Here is a 21,823-nt window from a genome sequence, read left to right on the forward strand (position 1 = left end):
TAGTAAAGTGGAAAGTACGGTTTTATCGAATGAAACTTGTAATCCGGAAGTATTAATGCAAACGTTAACAATTCGCTAAATTAACGAACAAAAAGAAATAGTTATACGCGGATTGATAGACACGGGGTCCCAAAAGTCGTATCTTTTAAAAGAAAAAATAAATAAAATAGGTTACAAACCAATAGGGCAAAAAAACTTAAATCATAGTCTTTTCGGTGGATTGCAAAGAACTAATCAGCATAAATTTAAATCGGGATAATTTTTGTAACTTTGAAGTTTATGATCAGGAAAAAATTTGTGCAGAAAATCCTAAAATAAGAGACGATTCTTGGATAAAAGAAGCGAACAAGATAGGAATTCAAAAATTAAAGAAATTAATTTACTTATCGGAGCAGACGTTTGCGGTAAACTTTTCACAGGTATTATTAAATCTGTTTCAGAAAGTTTAGTTGCATTCGAAACGCGATTAGGTTGGACACTTATGGGTAAAACTCGTGAGCCTGAAAACAGTAATAGTACGAACACAGTTTTGTCCCTTCATGTGGCCCAGGCTAAAATTTCGAATCTCTGGAAACTAGATACGTTAGGAATATTAGACCCAGGTGAAAAAGAATCAAGAGAAGAACTTGCAAAAGCTACCGAAGACCATTTTAATCGCAACATAAAGGTACTCGAAGATGGGAGATATGAAGTGAGCCTTCCATGGATCCTAAATCACCCTACTTTGCCTAATTATAGAAGTGTTGCTGAAAGAAGAATGAAGAACTGTGTTGAGTTCTTAAAGAAGATTATGAAGCGGTATTTAAAGAATGGCTGCAAGTGGCAATCATCGAAGAGGTTGGCCCAGACGATACAGCTACCAATGAACATTTTTTGCCTCACAGAGCAGTGATAAAAGAAAAATCTACAACCAAGATCAGACCCGTATTTGATGGCTCGACAAAAATAAAAAAATTTCCCCTCTATCAATAATTGTCTTGAAAAAGGACCTAATCACGTGGAGCCCATTCCTTCAGTTATCAACAGATTTAGATTAAATAAGATTGGAGTCATTGCATACATTCGAAAAGCTTTCTTACAAGTTCAACTGAGTGAAGCTGATTGACCTTTCCTAAGATTTCTATGGTGTGAAAATGGAGACCTTTCGGAGATCAAAATTTACCGACATAGAAGAGTGGTGTTTGGCTTGACTTGTAGCCCATATTTGTTGGGAGCCACTCCACAGTACCCTTTGAAGAAAGGAGCAGAATCAATGCTGGAAACGGCAGTTAAATTAGAAGAGTCATTTTCTGTAGATAATTGCTTAACCATCAATGTTGAAGATAGAGAGCATTTGCACAAGTTTATTACTGAGTCACAGTATATATTGAAGAGAGCTCAATTCGATCTAAGAGGGTGGGTATCCTAAATTCACAAGAAGTAACATCCCTAATGAAGAAAGAAAAGCACCAGTTTTGGGACTGATTTGGAAATTAAGTACTGATTCATTGACTTTGGACTTTAAGGAAACATCGCTGGCCTCTGAGACTTTAACCAAAAGAAAAATTCTGTCTGAAGTTCACAAAGTATTCGACCCCATTGGTTACACGTGTCCAGTAACCTTAAGACCGAAGATCATGCTTCAGGAGTACTGGAAGCTAAAATGAACTTGGGATGCAGAATTGCCATCTTTCATTAGAAAAACGTTTGAAAAATGGCAAAAACAACTAAGTCAATTGGAAGATATAACAATTCCGAGATGCCTCTTGGGCAATCCTGAAAGTTCGAGAAATTTAAGTTTACATTTTTTTGTGATTCGAGCAGGGTAGCTTTATGTTACATGCATGTTCTTGAGAAGCCAAAACGAAGACTCGACATCATGTCAGCTCATTCAAGCTTGATCTCGAGTAGCTCCTCTAAATCCCATCACAATACCCAGACTTGAACTTTTATCCTGTTCAATTGGAGCTAGACTAGCACATGGAGTTAAATCAGACTTAAGACTTGAAAATATTCCAAAATTTTTCTGGTCAGATTTAGTAAATGCCCTTTTTTGGATAAAAAGGAATGAAAATTGGGCTCCTTTTGTTTACAACAGAGTCCAAGAAATCAGATCTTTCAGTTTGCCGGAAAAATGGAATTATGTTCCCGGATCGCTTAATCCAGCTGATCTTCCCTCACGGGGATGCTCTGCAGAGCATCTTAAGCAATCCAAATGGTGGGAGGGTCCAATTGTTTTGAAAAGATGCCATTCTTTTAGCCGTGGCTCTGGCCAAAAGATATTATCGATCCAGATTTGGACATTATCAACGCTGAAAAATGAAAAACAGTAGTGACTTCAAAAAATTTATTCAAAGGACGAATTTCGTTATATGATACTTTTACATCATATCAAAAAATGATAAGAGTAACTGATTTACGGATTTTATAGAAACATCAAGAGTGCTACAGATGAACGAAACTTCCAGAAACAGCTGACTATTGAAGAAATGAAAGACGCTGAAAGGGTTATTATGAAGTACGTGCAGAACAGATGCCTAGCAGAAGAAACCACGCCTTGCTATGCTTCATTACAAACTATAACGGATGATGAAGGCCTTATTCAAGTCAGAACTAGAATAGCCATGAGGAAGGACTTGAGAACATTTAATAAGTGTCCTATTGTTCTGCCATCTGACCATAATGTTACTTACTGTCTTATACTTGATAAACACAAAGAACTAAATCATGCCGGAACGCAAATTGTAATGTCAGTTCTAAGAGAACAATATTGGATTCTCAGATGCAGAAAAACTGTTCAACGAGTGATTAAGAAATGTGTGATTTGCAAAAGATTCAGCGCTCGTCCTACAGAAGTCCTAAGTAGTCCTCTACCCGAAGATCGTGTACGGGAAGCATTGATTTTCGAGGTCATAGGAGTGGATTTGTGCGGACAACTTTTTTTGAAGGATGGAAGGAAGAGTTGGATCGTGCTATTTCACCTGTGCGGTTTTCCGTGCCATTCATGTTGAATCAGTTACTTCACTTTCCACGGATAGCTTTCTGTTGGCATTAAGAAGGTTCATAGCACGACGAGGAAGGCCAGCAACGGTTTTCTCTGACAACGGCACAAATCTGACTAGAGCGGCTGCAGATCTGAAATCAGTAGACTTCGAAAAACTAAAAGATTTTGCTACTTCAAAAAAGATTAACTGGAAGTTCAATCCTCCCTCTTCACCCTGGTGGGGTGGATTTTTTGAAAGAATGATTGGAATGCTAAAATCAATTTTACGGAAAGTCCTTAGAAGAGCAAACCGTCTCTATGAAGAATGGAGGAAGATTTATACACTGTCATTTGTGATGTTGAAAGCATCATAAATTCCAGACTTCTAACTTACATCTCAGAAGATCTAGAGGACCTGATACCATTAAGACCAGCCATGTTTTTGCACGAATTTAAAGAATCTGGAGTACTGAATATTGATCTAATTGATTGCACAAAAAACGATTTGCCTATCATCAAAAAATTCGAGAGGACTTAAGAAAACGTTTCCGAATTGAGTATTTAGGAAAATTTAGAGATTTTGCCCGCAAAAAGAAAGACTCTCAAGCTAGCGAAAGAGAAATCGTTCTCATACGGGACGATAACAATAAACGCATCAATTGGCTTTTGGGCAAAATAGAAGCTCTTTTCACCGGTAAAGATGGAAAAACAAGAGTGGTTCGCGTGAAAACTCGGCATGGATCGTACTTGCGACCATGTCGAAAACTTTATAGACTTGAATTGACTAATTGAGTTTCGTCATGATATTCGTCGTCCAAAACTCAAGGTGGGAGGATGTAAAGAGTCCTCATCGCCAGATGTCATCCCCCCTCATCCCAGAAAACTATCCCTAGATGGCGCCTTACCGCTTCAGAAATATTAACTTTTAATAAACTTAAAAACAGTAGATGTAATACAAATGGAGAAGCGACTTGTTCCGCTAATTAATTACTTATTATTTTTTATCACTTTATAATTATCATTATATCATTTACTGTAAACTCACCATCTTTGTTATTAAAACCAATAAAGGTTTACGGATAATCAAATTGGTGGTCTAAAGGTAAGTGGAGCATTTTTCACTATTCCTGTAGAAGGCAAGAATTCATTTTAGAATGAACAGTGGATGTCCATTCCTTAGTTAACGGCATGAGTTTCTCACTTAGCTCTGATTTACCCCTTTTGGCCTCCATTTCTCAAGGCTACCACAAGACAGGTTTTCTGGTTTCGTTTTTAACTTATATTTTATTTTCAATTTTTTCATTGGCAATTAAAAGTGTTTTGTGCAATTTAAGTCCAGAGGAACTTGACTGGAAAAACAAATGAAAATACATTTTATTGTTAATCTTACCTGAAGTCATTACCGAAGAGTTTCTGAGAAATTAACATGCTTTTATGTGTTCCCGTAGATCGAGCTAGAAACATGATAAATTGTATCATATTCTGGTAGTTTTTGACTATACTTTTTTTCTAAGTATGGATTTACACGTGCTTAGGAATCGATCTTAATTGTTCAAGTGCTTTGGTCAAGACGATACGAAATTAGTCATAAAAATTACTTTCTTAAGCAGACTTGGATTCTTGACCAGATCATTAAATTAAAAAAAAATTAGAAGTTTTTTTTTCTTTGTAAATGGTACATAGCTATAAAAATTATGTATAAACAAAATAAAACTATTGTTCTTTATTTTAAAATCTGTTTATGGGGCTTTGAAGGTTAATACAACAAAAAAATCTTAAATAATGAATTTTAACAAAAGACCAAGAACACGTAAAAAAATTAAGTATGGTAATTAAAAAAAAAATGCATTTCATATCTACATCATTTTAAAAGAAATCGAATTTTTAATTAATTTATGTAGTAGATCTTGGATGAGCTGCCAGAGATGTGACAAATAAATTGTTTTAATTAATTATTTTTCATTTCATGACATTACTATCGTTTCTTTTAAAAAATTACAAAATGTAAAAGCTTTTATAATGACAGACATTTTTGCGAAGCCGTTTTTAGAATCATAAGATTTTCTGCGCATCAAAATTTGTCAGACAGGGGAGAGGAAACTATGTGGACATCTTTAACTAATTTGTCTAAATACCAAATTTAATATACTTTTTTAACTCATAAAGTGTTTTTTTAAGAATAATTAGGACGTTTACCTGCATTCTTGTTTATACTTGGAATTACAAAACTGTTTATTTTTCCATAATAATTTTTTTTTTTTAAAAAAGGTTGTTTTTGCAGACACTAACTTGAGACGAGATTGAGACCTATGAGGCTAGTGTAGACGAACTTGATAACTTATTATTTTCTCGTTTAATACAACTCAAGTAATGCAATCAATTACAATCCAAGTCTTAGTGGAGAATAAATACTGACATATTAAACTTTAGGTACTAATTTGTTATACTCATTACCCCGAGTAAGACCGTTTTAAAGCAAACAAATACATTTGAAAACTATTATTCAATTTGGTTTATCTGAAAGCAGAAAGCCAATTTTAAATTTTTAATGACCTTAGTTTTAAACTGATGATGAAATATTCTGTATGGACATCACACGGAGCCTGCAAACAAATCGCAAACGCGTTGACAGGACTGTTCGTGGTTATACTGTTTTAATATAATGTATAACAAAAAATAAATATTTAAAAAATACTTTATTTTATTTATTAATTGAACTTTATTGAATCATATTCTCTTCACTAATTTAATAAAACAACTCTGTTAAATATTAATAAACTCTGTTAAATGTTCTCAAATCCTTTGAAAAGTTGATTAATACAAAGGTTCCATGCCAAATTTTTTACTTGAGATCGAAACCACTTTTTGTATATTGTTTATTATTCTACAAAATCATTCTATTCTAGAAGATAAATGACGTCAAATGTGTCACATTTTTAACAAATTCATATTTTCTTCAATGGCACGTCCACACTAGACCAACCACCATGTGTTTACACTTGTCCCACAAAGACATTTATTTGTTTGTGCCTAATGTTGATTAATAAGTCAAAGTAAAAGTTAATATCAAAATTGGTAAAAAAGAAAGAAACTATAATTTCTGACATATTATGACCTCTTGTTGAAATTCTGAAAGCAAAATATGTTACTAATTAAAATTTCTTTTTTGATTGGCGGTTTTGCGTGGTTCGTTTAAGAAAGAACTGATGTGTTGATTTTGAATGGTTAATTTCTTTCAGAAAAATGACAATTAAAAGAATAAATAGAGGATTCATAACTAATGCCTTCATTACATGCTTTTATTACATTTGTTACATCGGCCTATCTATGTAGCCACAATGAAACAAATTTCTTTTCTTCGAATAAATTTATGTGGCGCCATTTATAATTTTTGCTTCAACACATAGTGTAGAGAAAACGTGAACGTTACAACTTAAAAACCGTATTTTACAAATATAATCAAATTACTACTAAACTAGTCACAGTATGACTATGCAAATTCGCATGAAAATGTAAACAAATGATGCTAATCTACGATATCTCATATAAGAAATTTGAAAAAAAAAAAAAAAAAGGTATTCTAAATGTCTACACTACCCCCTCCCCTCTCTATTACTTCCATTCAACTAGAATGGTTACGATGATCTACGTAACCAAATTAGCATTTCTAATGCTAAACTGCATAAATAAAGTAAACACGTGGCTTTGAGACCACGCGTTTATTTTGTATTTTTTATTAAATATTCATATTATAACGTTACATATATATTTTATGGGTATTTGTCACTAAATAAAATAATTTTAAAAGTTTTAAAGAGCAACGACTTATTTATGGGTCTGGACGACGAAGTTGTAAAGTAAATATTGCGTATAACTTATAAAAGTTGAGTTTAAATGTGCTGCAGAAATTTCTTTTAAAATTTTTAACGAATACATATGAAAATTCGGTGATTTATTTTGTGTTAGTATTGTTATTCGAAAACCACCGACTTTTCATTTGCCTTTATAATTTATCAGAAATCCATGGTAAATTTATAAGAAATTCTTATATGACTATAAAAATAATAAAAGACATGGTAAATTTGTAAGGAAATAAACTTTATACAAAATGAACTTAATGCCTGGAAAATTATCTGAAACTATATAAACTCAATTTTTTTAAGTTAAACGTAATATTTTATTTATAACTTTTGTGCTGATCCATAGAAATATTACTTTTTTAAAAATGTTTTATTTATTTTTTTATTCTTTCATTTTCTTGCTATATTTAAAGTAATACATACAAGGACTTGCTTCACTCTTTTACAATGAAAAAATTAAATTAGGTAATTTCAGAAAAGGAAACGATTTTTTGGGACTTTTTTGGGGGGAAATCACTCTAGTTAATCTGCACATTAGCAAGATTATCTGTACAGCAACTGATTTCTTCAGTGTAGCAGTAACACAAGCAATTTGGCTGCCTTATTAGTACTACAAAAAAGGAGAAAAATGTCTGATAAAATTACCTTACTGTTTGGTAAGGACATTTCTAGTAAAAAAAAACCATAATTATACTCAATAAAACCAAAATATACTGTATTTAAACCATTCATTTGGTAATTTTTTCACGCTCGCTTTACCGGAAATTCTGGTTTTTAAAATTATAGCACTTACTACTACTCAGTTAGTATAAAATACAAAACTAAAAAGTGAATTTAAACTATTGTTTTTAGATTTATTTTGCCTTGCTCTGAAGTATCATGATAAAATATCACATTTTACCACATTTACCGAATTATATATCACATATTACGAAATCATATTTTATTGTTAATTTTACCAATATCATTATTGAAACGCTACGGTAAAAACTACCGAGCTTTTCAGTATTCCCATAGAGCAAAAAACACGGCAATTTTACCGTGTTCTGGTAGTTTCAACCACGCTTTTCTTTCTCAGTGTACTTTTTCCCTCAACTAAAATTGTAGGACATAAATTTAAGAAAAATATCCAAACATTTTTATGCTTTTTCAATCATTCAAATATTTTTGCGTTTCAAAAATTCTACCAAATCATAACACTTGAACTAAAATGGTTAAAAGTTAAGTTTTTATAGCAAACGTTAAAGTGAAAATTTAAATCATTTGAAAGTTTGTCAATGTTTCAGATTTTATAACGAGTTGAATGTTTAAATATATTTATTACGCTCATTAATGTAATTATGTTTATTTAATAACTATAACTCACTGTATGATTTCCTGATTGATATAGTTCTAGTCCAATTTGATTATCATTCCACATATCTGAAAAATAAAATAAACTTTAATAGCATACGATTATAGCATGCATTCATTCATTTTAAATGTAATATATCATTTAAGACTTACTAAAAATAATATAAATATATCAAACTAAATATAAGATGGTTTATTATTTTCTCTTAATACTATATAACTTAAAACTTTTTGTTAAAATGGTCAAACAAACATGCACATCCTCTCTAACTAATATTTAAACGAAAAAAACATTTTTGATGCCTGGTGAATCACTATTGTGGAAGGTAAATTCGTAGCAAGATGCTCCATACACCTTAATTGTTTACCCTGTCCAGAGAGAATTAGGAAGCCTAATGTGACTGGTCATGAAATGTTTAAACATGTTTTACATTATACCACTACATTGCGCAAAACAAAAAAACGTGTGTCGGCCTAAAACCAACACGCTTGATAATTTAGTAAATAACGACGGACCACTAGCTGCACTTTTTGTTTTTTATTAATAACAACAACATTAAGTATAAACAACAACAACAGCTGGAGATATTGTGGATTTCGAAAGGGTTTAAGAGATATTTATCCACATCTAATGTTTTCGAGTCTCATAGGAGAAGAGATGATTTAATCTCGTTCCGCTAGGGAATGGCGCGCATGCGCCAACAACGTGCCACCCTGATTAACTTTTGATCTAATGATTGAGTCTTCACTTTCTAGAATTTAATCTTAATGGTTATGTAGAAACGAGGCATAGCGTTCTTACATTTTTACGGAACCAAAGACAACATCAAAACAATCTGAAGATAAAAGTAAACATTTTATTTTCCGGAAAAATGATATAGTCACAAAAATTGCGTGACTATCTTAAAAATAAATTAAAATTCAAAATGGTGTATAACACTGAGTAGTAGTCTTGCGGTTTTACAGATACATATATATATTGAAGAAAATGTGCAATGAATATTTCTTGTTAAATTTTTAGGAAAACAGCTAACTGCTGCTCCGCTGTCTACGAGAATTCTGAAACCAGATATTTTATCATAAACAAAAAGGTGACTGTGAGACTGGTTAACATCTGCCGTCGCTACATCAGACGAGTCGTTTAGTTTTCCGAAAATTGACATGGTTGTATGCATTTATGTGCTTTATTACCAAAACGATTATGATACCAACATAATTTACCCGTGCGTAGATTATCAGGAGTACGACAACGTGAATTTAAATGTCTGTATTGACGATTGCGACTTCTATCACGATTACGTTGTCTAAAGAGCTAGATAATCTCTCAACGTTAGCGCTAAGAATCGAAATTTCTTCACGCAATGTTTGAAGAGTTAAATTATCCTAAAAATTTCCTACTTCAGATACCGATTGGAAACAAGATATTTCGCATATCTTATCGGCAATTAAAGCTAGTTCATTAATTGGGTCTTTGCAAACAGATAAAATTTGCTGCACATGAACTGGCAAACGTTGTTGCCACAAAGTACGCAATATATCGTTGTTAAGCTTTTGGCAAGAGAGATTTTGCATCTCTAACAGAAGCTGTGACGGACGTTTATCACCCAACAGCAAATCTTGCAGCAGCAATTTTAACTGAACAGACTCTGATTGAGAAAAGGTTTCGATTATTTTGGCTTTTAACCTCTCATATGCATTAGATTTGGGAGGGTTACGAATTATATCCCTTATAGAAGATAGAGCCTTACTGTCCAAAGCGGAAACTACATAATGGTATTTAGTTTCATCAGTTGTTATTCCCGCTATCACAAATTGTGATTCCAACTGGTGGAACCAAAGCTCAGGCTCTGTTTCCCAAAAAATAGGTGCTTTAAAAGCAACACGAGAAAGTTCTAAATTTTTAGTGTCCTTTTCCTCAACAGACATTATAAATGTCTACAATTACTATGCATAAAATTATTGAAAAGAGAAAAATAGTCTCATTGTCAATTATGCAAGACACACTTAAGAATTGAGATCTAAATTTTTAGAATAAAGTTCTAAATTTTTCTAAATTTTTTAAAGTTCTAAATTTTTTAAAGTTCTAAGTTTAGAATAAAGTTCTAAATTTTTAGTGTCCTTTTCCTCAACTGACATTATAAATGTCTACAATTACTATGCATAAAATTATTGAAAAGAGAAAAATAGTCTCACTGTCAATTATGCAAGACACACTTAAGAATTTATCAACTATTAAATTACCAGATTAACCCTACATTTCCTTAAGTTATAATAGTTTACTTAATCAAAAGAGGCTAACAGGAGAATGACAAACTTCAATCTTCACATAAGTCATCATAATCGGTCAAGAAAGAAAACCAAAATCTCACTTACTTTAAAATTTGAAACCAATGACTGGAAACCACTGTTTTCTATACGTTACTACTATCATTCTTCAGTCAACCGTTGTAATTCTCCGGGTCATCATTATGTACAAGCGAGGCATAGCGTTCTTACATTTTTACGGAACCAAAGACAACATCAAAACAATCAGAAGATAAAAATAAATATTTTATTTTTCGAAAAATTGATACAGTCACAAAAACTGCGTGACTAACTTAAAAATAAATTAAAATTCAAGATAGTGTATAACACAGAGTAGTAGTGGTTTTGTGGTTTTTCAGATATATGTTACCGTTAAAGTATGAAATCCGTTATTTCATAGAATACCTAGTTATTCCATGAAATAACTGATCTTGACCGTTAAAGTGTAAAACTCTCTTGTATTTCACGGTTTAACTAGTTATTTCATAGAATAATGATCTGCAGCCCGTTAAAGTGTAAAATAATCTATATGCTACAGCTCAAAGTTTAGGTACTGGTCAGGGATTTAAAAAATGTTCGTGTAAAACCCAGTGTGTCACCAAAATTTTTTTTGTTATAGAAATAATGTTCTTTGTAATTCCAAGTGTCATTTTTTTTAGTAATCCTTGTTGCAACACATGATTTTATGGTACGTTTCCATAAATACCATTTATGCGCTGCTTAAAATAAATAATTTGCTTATTTTTCATTTTAATTGTCTATCATTAGTTTATTTATAGAATGCCTAGTTATTTCACTTTAGATAAATTGTTTATTTTACACTTTAACTGTCTCTCATTAGTTAATTTGTAGAATACCTAGTTATTTCATAGAATAACTAGTTAAAGTGTCAAATTAATAACATATTACACACTTTAACGGACATGATCAGTTATTTCATGGAATAACTAGGCGTTCTATGAAATAACTGCATTATGTACTTCAACGGTAACATATATACTGGATAAAATGTGCGATGAATAATTATGACATCAGTATCCTGTAGTCAGTTGCAGTTAATTTTCTGACAGCAGAAAGAATATCAGGATGAGAGGTCGCAGGTCCGGTATTCCGATCCGCAGGTCTGATCTTTTTAACTCTACAGTATCAATTACTTTCCAAAATAAAAAGTTTAGTTGTAAAGCCTTTAAAAATTGTTAAGAAATAAATGAAAATAGTTTAATTTTATATATTCACTAGATGGCAGCACCACTTAAAAATTCTTCTTCTGGATTAAGGCAAGTTACCCATAATAACTGATAATACTGGAGGGGGAAAAAATTTCTTCTTTTTTCTCCTGTTGCATAAGATTTATTTCAACAAATCTTAGATCTTTCGTATCGTTGATTTAAATTGCAATCGGTTTCTTTTTCCAAGGTACAGTTCTTTATTTAAAAAAATATTTTTAATCTATTTTTTGTCGAAATGTACAAGTTTGAAAACGTAACACACGACAAGAAGTTGCATTAAAATTGCGACAAACTTCCAAGAGAGTTAGGACACATCGTTAAAATTAAAATTTCATTAGAATCCATGCCCAGAGGTGTCGTCATACTTTGCTAAGAGCGCTACACTGTTATGAACTGTGCCTTCGTGTGCTCCTGGACTGGTCATAATAGAGAAGTGCCCCTTACCGCGTGCGACGTCAAGGTGACTCCCAGATCAAGCATTGTGAGAAACTAGTCTTCGTGGAGGACTTTGTAATGGAACTAACTTGTATTTGCGTTACATAGAGAGGAAAATCACAAAAACCTCACACGGTTAGCTCGACAGCTAGTGGACTCCATTTATCATTTTAAGTCAGCACTGTGATCGGTTTAAACATAGATGCTCAATTTTCTGATATTTTTGCAATAATCATTTTGTATTATTTTGACAGCTGATAAAATTGTTGGAACACAATTAAGTGAAATATGTTTTGTTTAGCATTATGTTTAATTTATTCCTTCGTCATAATTAATATATTAACTTGTGATAGTTGTAGCCTGTTTGAATCCTTAGATATATAAAATTTTTATTTCACCATTAAAAGTCACGATAAAGTTAAATATATTTTTTTAAACAAAATATTCGTAGTTTTGTATCCTAATTAAATCAAATAGGCGTTTTATTTCAAGGCAAAATTATACTTAAATCAGCATTATAAGCGAATAAAAATGTAATCTACTACTCAGTTGCATGAATGGCTGTTTATAATCTGATTCATCTGTTATTTTAATCAATTCAATTAGAAAGAAATTTCTTTAGAAAGAAGCGATATAATTAAAAAAAAAATTTTTAAATCGGAATTCTAATTTTTCAGTAATGAAATTCAACTACTTATCATAAGCATTAAATAGCTGAATTTTTTTTGAAGTTTTAAACTTTAAAAGTGTGTTATTGGAACAACTTTTGTATAAAAAATGCAAAACTTTAAAATTGAATATATTTATTTCACCCACATTTCATGTTTCATCATAAAAAATGGCAACAGTTATATTTACAATTTAAATTTCGATTTCATCAAACTTAGGCTCCGGAGCATAAATTTCCTTGTACAAACTCCATAATCTTATCCACACAGTCTTGTGGCGTTGGCTCAGTTATTGCACAGCGAACCTTTTCCACATCTTCAGACATGCATATCTAATAAATAAATAAATAAATACATTAAAAAAAATTAAGGAACACGACAAAAAAGTACCTTTATTCTACTATTAGAAAAAAAAATAACTTCAATCATTTTAAGGTGGAAAAAGTCTACACGATGAAAAATTCGGGTTTAAATTACAGTACGAGGTACGTCATCCAGACTGCCGGTACTTTTTACCGCAAACTTTTACGGAACAAAAAACATGTTATATCGTAAGTTTTACCGTGATATTTATTTCAAAATCACCGAGTCACTACAGTTGAATAATTATTAATGTAAAATATATGGTACAGAATTTTGCAGTAAAAATGAATTTTACGGTAAAACTAATTTTACGATTGATGCACACAGGCAGGGCCTGATTATCGCCTAGGCCCACAACAAATGTGTAAAGCTGCAGATGAAGAGCAACAATCTTTCATGTTGATGTTTTAAATTGTTCTATTTACACGTTTCTTCTACAATATTAAAATTTCGATTTTCTTGACAGTTTCGAAATGATGAAACCAAATTATCAATCTGGTTGTGCAAAAAAAAAAAAAGAAAATAGCTTTAAATGATTTAGCATCATTTGCATTAACATGATAACATTAAATGAATGAAATGCAAAAAGCTTTGAAATTCTCATAAAATTATTTGCTGAAAAAAGTGTACATAAAAATAAAAAACTTATCATTTTTGAAACCTATCTTTAAATCTAAAGACAGGTGAATAGTTACAGCTTAATAATAAAGCAAAAGTACAGTTTCTGTTTTTGCTTGTGTTTAAAGTAAAAGTACAGTAGTTTTTGCTTGTGGTTAATAGATGTCTTTGACTATTTTTATTTGAACATTACTTTGTTTTGCTTAATTTACATTCTGCTTCTATATTTTTTTAGTAGTACTTAAGATCAAATTTTGAAGCAGAAATATCTTATTTTGCTATAAGTTGAACCAGATATTATTGCAGAACAGGATTTTGAAATTCTCATAAAATTATTTGTTGAAAAAAGAGTACAAAAAAAACTTTTTTAAAAAGTCTATTGAATTGAGTACTTGAAAAATGTATCATCAATGTATCATAACTCTTTCATTTAAAATGATTTTTTTTTAAAGTGATGTGTCTAAATAAATTATTACTTAAATGCGTTTTAAATTTTCTAAGAGTTGCTATAATTTTGGCTCTTTTGGATATTTTTTGTATGTTGAAATGTATTTTTTAATAAAAATTATAATTAATAACCCTAATATCTTAGCATACATGCTAAACTTATTGTGAAATCTGATGAAAAGTTGGCTAGTTTTGTGTTGAATAAAATACTCAGTAAAAGAATTAATTACAGCTTACGATAAAAAATAAATCAGCTAATCAGTGACTTTTAGCAAAAATCACTGATTTCAATTGTTTGTGGTCATCAAACTATTTTTGTTTTGATATAACATTGTTTTATATTTTGCTTTAATATATAGATGCATAAACTCTATCTTAAATAAATAATCTTCAATTGTCCGCTTTCAAAATTTTTTTGAATCTTTCTCTTGAATTATGCAGTTCAGTAGATTCTTTTTTATCGTTAGACTACTTTTCAGAAATTTAATTTCAAAATATTTTATAAGGGGCCCGGAAAGTTTGGTGGGCCTTGGACCTGAATTTGTCGTGATCGGTCCCTTCACACAGGGTGTTGGTAATTTACCGTAATTCGATCTGTAATTTATTGCAATGCTCGCAAAGAACCCATATTCAATACCCACCAGTCATTAATTAAGAATACAAAACAGAGTTGGTTTGAAAGAAATTTTTAAAAAAAACGTCACGTTTTCAACTATAATATGGAAAAAATAAAATAAAAATAAAGGTGTAAAACAAAAACAAAATTTTTTTATCCCCACGTTGAATTAATACATATCTCAAATCTGCTCTGGAATCTTGGTTCATTAATGTGGATGTCGATCCCTTAGTTAACGGCGTGAGTTTCTCACTTGCTCTGATTTACCTCTTTTGGCCTCTATTATTTCTCAAGGCTACAGCAGGTTTTCTTGCTTAATTTTTAACTTATATTTTATTTTCAATTTTTTCATTGGCAACTAAAAGTGTTTTCTGCAATTTAAGTCCAGAGGAACATGACTGGAAAAACAAATAAAAATACTTTTTATTGTTAATCTTACCTAAAGTCATTACCAAAGAGTTTCCGAAAAAATAACATGCTTTTACGTGTTCCCATAGATACAGGCAGAACGTGGTAAATTTTACCATATTTTGGTAGTTTTGACAATACTTTTTTTTTATCAGTATGGATTTAAACGTGCTTAGGAATCGATCTTAATTGTTCAAGTGCTTCGGACAAGACGATACGAAATTAGTCATTAAAATTATTTTAAAAATTTATTTTAAAAATTTTAAAATAAATCGAATTTTTAATCCATTTATGTAGTACATCTAGAAAGCGCTGTCAGTTAATAAAATTGTTTTAATCAATTATATTTGATTTCATGATTTTACTTATTATCGTTTCTTTTTAAAAATGTAAAATCTGTTATTAGTGACATTTTTGCAAAGCTGCTTTTCGAATAATAAGTGTTTCTGCGCATTAAAATTAGCCAGATAGGGGAAAGGGGACTGACTATTCGGCCATTTTTCACTAATTTACGAAAATACCATATTTAATATATTTTTTTAACTCATGAAGTGTTTTTTATAAGAATAATTTGGACGCTTACCTGCATTCTTGTTCATATTTGGAATTGCAAAACTGTTTATTTAATAATATTTTTATTTTTAAAAAAAGGTTGTTTTTGTAGACACTTGCCCACTATATAAGACAAGCTATGATGCTAGTTCGGACGAACTTGATAACTTATTATTTTCTCGTTTAATATAACTCAATTAATGCAATCAATTACAATCTAAGTCTTAGTGAAGAATAAACACCGACATATTATAATTAAAGTACTAATTTGCCCTATTCATTATACTGAGAAATACAGTTTTAAAGCAAGCCAATACATTTTAAAACTATTATTCAACTTGATTTATCTGAAAGCAGAAAACCAATTTTAAGTAAAATTTTTAATAACCTTAGTTTTAAATTGATGTTGAATGGACATTACACGGAGTCTGCCAACAAATCGCAAAAGCGTTGGCAGGACCATTCGTGGTTATTCTGATTTAGAGTAATGCATTACAAAAAAAAATATTTAGAAAATACTTTGTTTTCTTTATTAATCTAACTTTATTAAATCATATATTTTTCACTAATTTCAAGAAACAACTCTGTTAAATGTTCTCAAAACCTTTAAAACGCGGATTAATACAAAGATTTCGTGCTAAATTTTTCACTTGAGATTGAAACCTCTTTTTGCATATTGTCTATCATTCTACAAAATCATTCTAATTTAGAAAATAAATAATGTCAAATGTGTTACATTTTTAACAAATTGAAATTCCTCCAATGGCACGTCCACACTAGCCCAACCGCCAAGTGTTCACACTTGCCCCACAGAGGCATCAATTTGTTTATGCTTAATGTTGATTAATTGAAATCAAGTCGAAGTAAAAGTTAATATCTAAATTTAAAAAACAAACCTGTATAATTTGTATCATATTATGACCTCTTGTTGAAACTTTGAAAGTAAAATATGTTACTAATGTAGTATTAATATTTTTTATTTTATTTTGATTAGCAGTTTTGCGTGGTTTGTTTAAGAAAGAGCTCACGTATGTTGATGCTGAAGGATTAATTTCTTTTAGAAAAATGACAATTAAAAAAATGAATAGAGGATTCATAACCAATGCCTTTATTACATACTTTTATTACATTTATTACATCGGCCTATCTATGTAGACACAGTGAAACAAATTTCTTTTTTTCAAAAAAATTTAGGTGGCGCCATTTGTAATTTTGGCTTCAACACATAGTATAGAGAAAACGTGAACGTTTCTAATGCTAAACTGCATAAATAAAGTAAACACGTGGCTTTGATACCACGTGTTTATTTTGTATTTGTTATTAAATATTCATATTATAACGTTACATTTATATTTTATGGGTATTTGTCACTAACTTTTTTATGGGTCTGGACGAAGAAGTAATAAAGAAAAGATTGCGTATAACTTATAAAAGTTGAGTTTAAATGTGCTGCAGGAATTTCTTATAAAATTTTTAAAGGAAACAGATGAAAAGTCGGAGGTTTATTTTGTGCTAGTATTGTTATTCGAAAACAACCGACTTTTCATTTGCCTTTATAGTTTATCAGAATTCAATGGTAAATTTATTAGAAATTCTTATATAACTATAAAAGTAATTAAAAACATAGTAAATTTATAAGAAAATAAACTTTATACAAAATGAACTTATTGCCAGGAAAATTAGCCGAAACTATATAAACTCAATTTTTATAAGTCATACGTAATATTTTATTTATAACTTTTTTTATGCTGATCCATTGATATATTATCATTTTTTAAAGAACGTTTTATTTATATTTTTATTCCTTTATTTTCTTGCTATTTTTAAAGTAATTCATACAAAGACTTGATTCACTCTTTTACAATGAAAAAATCAAATTAGGTAATTTCAGGAAAGGAAACTATTTTTTGGGACTTTTTGGGGGGAAATCACTCTAGTTAATCTGCACATTAGCAAGATTATCTTTAGAACAACTGATTTCTACAGTGTAGCAGTAACACTAGCAATTTGGTTACCTTATTAATACTACAAAAAAAGGGGGGGGGGAAATGTCTAATAAAATTACCTTACTGTTTGGTAAGGACATTTCTTGTGAATAAAAACCTTAATTCTAGTTAATAAAACCAAAATATACTGTATTTAAACCATTCATTTGGTAATTTTTCCGCTCTTTTGGTCACGGTTTACCGGAAATTCTGGTTTTTAAAATTATAGTAGGGGAGAGTGGGGTCAATTGTAACATTTTTTACTTAATTATTTTTAACTAGCAAAAAAACCAATATATTTTTGGTATTAATTGACAGACGAGTAAAGTAGACTAACCTCTACTAGAAAAAAAATAATAAATACTTTATTTTAAATGTTATTATATTAGTTATTAACAATTTTTGACAGTCGTGCACTTGTTACAATTGTCCCCACTTACGGGGTCAATTGTAACAGTTCATAAATTCAACTAAAACATAGTTAATTATACATATTATCATAGTTGTGATATATTTTTTTATTGATCAAAATAGTAGTGATATTTTAGGAGTAAAAATAATAATGAGCAGAGACCTAAAGGGTTAAACTTTTAACTTTAAGGGGTTAAAAATTTTAATTTATGCTGTGAAAGGTGACAAATAAAATAATGCACATGCAACATAATATAAATGATATAGGAAACTATTGGTGGTTCTTAAAGAGTTAAGTAATGGTTTGTAAACATAAGATTATTTATTTTCAGCTGTTACAATCGTCCCTTTACTTATTGTTACAATTGTCCCCAAGACGCCATTTCAGCTTCATTTGTTAAAAACAATGCTAGTTAATTAGCAAAACTAATCTTTTTTTTTTTGAAATGTTAATTAAGGTGTCCACTTACATATTCGGTTAATAATTTTTATTTGTTTAAACAAAATTACTTTGTTACAATATAATATTCTAATACCAAAAAAAGTACTTGCGTGGCGTGAAAATATCTTTTGTGATGTAACTCTTTCAAAAGTACATAAAAATGGTTGCCAGCAGGGGTGTACATGTAGATTTACTGAATACACATTGTGCGCCACCTAGGAACCAAATCTAGAACCAGACACTCGAAATTTTTGCTCTGTTACAATCGTCCCCTGTTACAATTGACCCCACTCTCCCCTACCTATTACTACTCAGTTAGTATAAAATACAAAACTAAAAGGTGAATTTAAACTAAAATTTTTAGATTTATTTTGCCTTGCTCTGAAGTATCATGATAAAATATCACATTTTACCACATTTACCGAATTATATATCACATATTACGAAATAATATTTTATTGTTAATTTTACCAAAATCATTATCGAAACGCTACGGTAAAAACTACCGAGCTTTTTAGTATTCCCATAGAGCAAGAAACACGGCAAATTTTACAGTGTTATGGTAGTTTCAACCACGATTTTCTTTCTCAGTGTACTATTTCCCTCAACTAAAATTGTAGGACATAAATTTAAGAAAAATATCCAAACATTTTTATGCTGTTTCAATTATTCAAATATTTTTGCCTTCAAAAATTCTACCAAATGATAACACTTAAAATAAAATAGTTAAAAGTTGAGTTTTTATAGCAAATGTTAAAATGAAAATTTAAATCATTTGAAAGTTTGTTGGTCTTTCAGATTTTATAACGAATTCAGTGTTTAGATTTATTTATTACGTTCATTAATGTAATTATGTTTATGGAACAACTATAACTCACTGTATGATTTCCTGATTCACATTGTTCTGGTCCAACTTGATTATCATTCCGCATTTCTGAAAAATAAAATAAACTTTAATAGCACACGATTATAGCATGCATTTATGCTACTGTATTTTAAATGTAATATATCATTTAAGACTTACTAAAAATGAAATAAATATATCAAAATAAATATAAGATAGTTTATTTATTTATCTTAATAATAAAAAACTTTTCGTCAAAATGGTCAAACAAACATGCACATTCTCTCTATCTAAAATTTAGGCGGAAAAAAAGCATTATTAATGCCTGGTGAATCACCATTGTGGAAGGTAAAATCGTAGCAAGATGCTCCATCCACCATAGTTGTTTACCCAGTCCAGGGAGAATTAGAAAGCCTAATGTAACAGGTCATGAAATGTTTGAACACATGTTTTGCTTTATCCCCCAACAGCGCGCAAAACAATAAACGAGCCACCCTGATTAACTTTTGATCTAATGATCGAATCTTCACGTTCTAGAATTTAATCTCAATGGTTCAAAGGGGTAGCCTCAAATATACTGAATAATTAACGATATTTAAAGTTACGAAATTAGACACTAAAACGTATTTCTTATGAGTAAGTATAACTTTTTTTCGACGATTTCAAACTCATAAAATATAAGGGCTAACCGTAATCCCAGAAATAGGTTTCCAACAGTTTGATCAAAATAGCGGTTCAAAGTTTGGACCCCTTGATGCTAATTCTGCTTTTCGCATATTTCACAATATCTCAAAAACTTAAGAGAATTGAAAAAGTTTTGCACAAATTTATAAAATTCGGTTATTTAAATATATTATAATAAATTGTAAGATATGTAGTTTATTACATCCTTATAAAAAATGTAACTTTAAAGGACGAAACAAAATTTTAGCGAAATCGGTTAAATAGTCTATCAGAAATCTTATTTTGAAAAAGTCGTATTTTTAGAATTTGATTTCTCAGAGACTATTTGACTAATTGTGCTCAAAATTTCTAATTTGTCATGTAAAAAAATTCATTCTTTGAAATAATGTCAAACGTTGCATAATTTACAATCCAATTTTTTTTCCACTGCTATTTAATAAAACAATAAAAAATGATAAAGGCTTACTAAAATTCATTTTTTGCGTGGATTTATCAGTGGTTAAAATAATTTTATATTTGTGCGCGAAATTTTTTCAATTTTCTTGAAACGTTCTCGAGATATGGCGAAATCAAAAAAGCAAAATTAACAGTAAGGGGTCCAAACTTTAAACCTCTCTCCAGACAAAACTGACCATATATCCCTGCCTAGTCCCTATATTTTGGGGGTCGGAAATCCACATTCATCGAGAGAAAAAAAAACTATGTTTATTTAGAGAAAGTGCGGCTTTGCGCCTGATTTCATAACTCAAATGCACTAATTACGTCACCCCTCTAACCATTGAGTCCCAGAACGTGAAAATACTTTCATAAGATCAAAGCTATTCAGGGTGGTCCAGTTTTTATTTTGCGCATTGTGCATAACATTAAACTTGAATGAGTCAAAACCAAATAGCTAAAATAGAAATTAAGATAAATCAAACAAATAAACCATTTTGCATTGTGATGTATTTTACGTTTTGTTTTCCGCCAACAATTAACTAATTTTACATTACATAAACCCTTACATTAAATGCAACCGTTACATAATTATAATTCTATATTTTACATTCTAAAAACACTTAACCAGTTTCACATTACATGATTAAGAGTGGCTTCTACACAATGATGATATCTATATTTTGTATTCTACCAATCAAATTACATAAAAAAACAGTTGCTGCTACGTAATAAGCTATTTCTTATTTCATTTACTGAAACTTTAAAAGTGTTCCAATCTTAAACAGTATAAAAATCATTTTAACACACATTTAAAGTACCTTACCTTCAAACATATCGTGCATTAATTTACCATAAGTGGCACACTCTGGATACAAGGGTAGCATGATCAATCCACCAGCGCTTCCTGGAGCAACAGCTCTCACTGGAACTTCGGCGCCTCCTGGACCAACAGGGCTACCTGGACTACCTTGTGGTCCAGGAGAACCAGGAGAACCATTAGGATTACCATAGCCTCCCTGGCCACCACGGCCTCCTGGACCACCAGTGCCTCCTCGACCACCAGGGCCCCCTGGACCACCAGCCCCTCCTGGACCACCAGGGCAATCTGAACTACCGCAACGAGAACCTGTGCCTCCCTGGCCACCAGTGCCTCCAGAACCACCAGTGCCTCCTGGACCAGCAGCGCCTCCTGGACTACCGTCGC

The 21,823-nt window shown here is 30.8% G+C and overlaps 1 protein-coding gene across 2 annotated transcripts in view; it reads right to left on the minus strand.

Moving 5' to 3' along the window:
• Positions 1 to 21,823, minus strand: part of LOC107449864 (cuticle collagen 2) — a gene marked incomplete at its 5' end in the record, with an annotated part of 37,973 nt that extends 16,150 nt beyond the window's left edge. The window contains 3 exon segments of one of the 2 annotated variants that reach the window (XM_043039521.2): positions 12,930 to 13,143; positions 19,532 to 19,587; positions 21,443 to 21,823. In XM_043039521.2, coding sequence (XP_042895455.1) covers positions 13,027 to 13,143; positions 19,532 to 19,587; positions 21,443 to 21,823 — 554 coding nt within the window. 2 annotated transcript variants of the gene reach the window in all.

The sequence above is a fragment of the Parasteatoda tepidariorum genome, chromosome 10 (genome assembly GCF_043381705.1).
Source record: "Parasteatoda tepidariorum isolate YZ-2023 chromosome 10, CAS_Ptep_4.0, whole genome shotgun sequence".
Taxonomy (NCBI): Eukaryota; Metazoa; Arthropoda; class Arachnida; order Araneae; family Theridiidae; genus Parasteatoda; species Parasteatoda tepidariorum.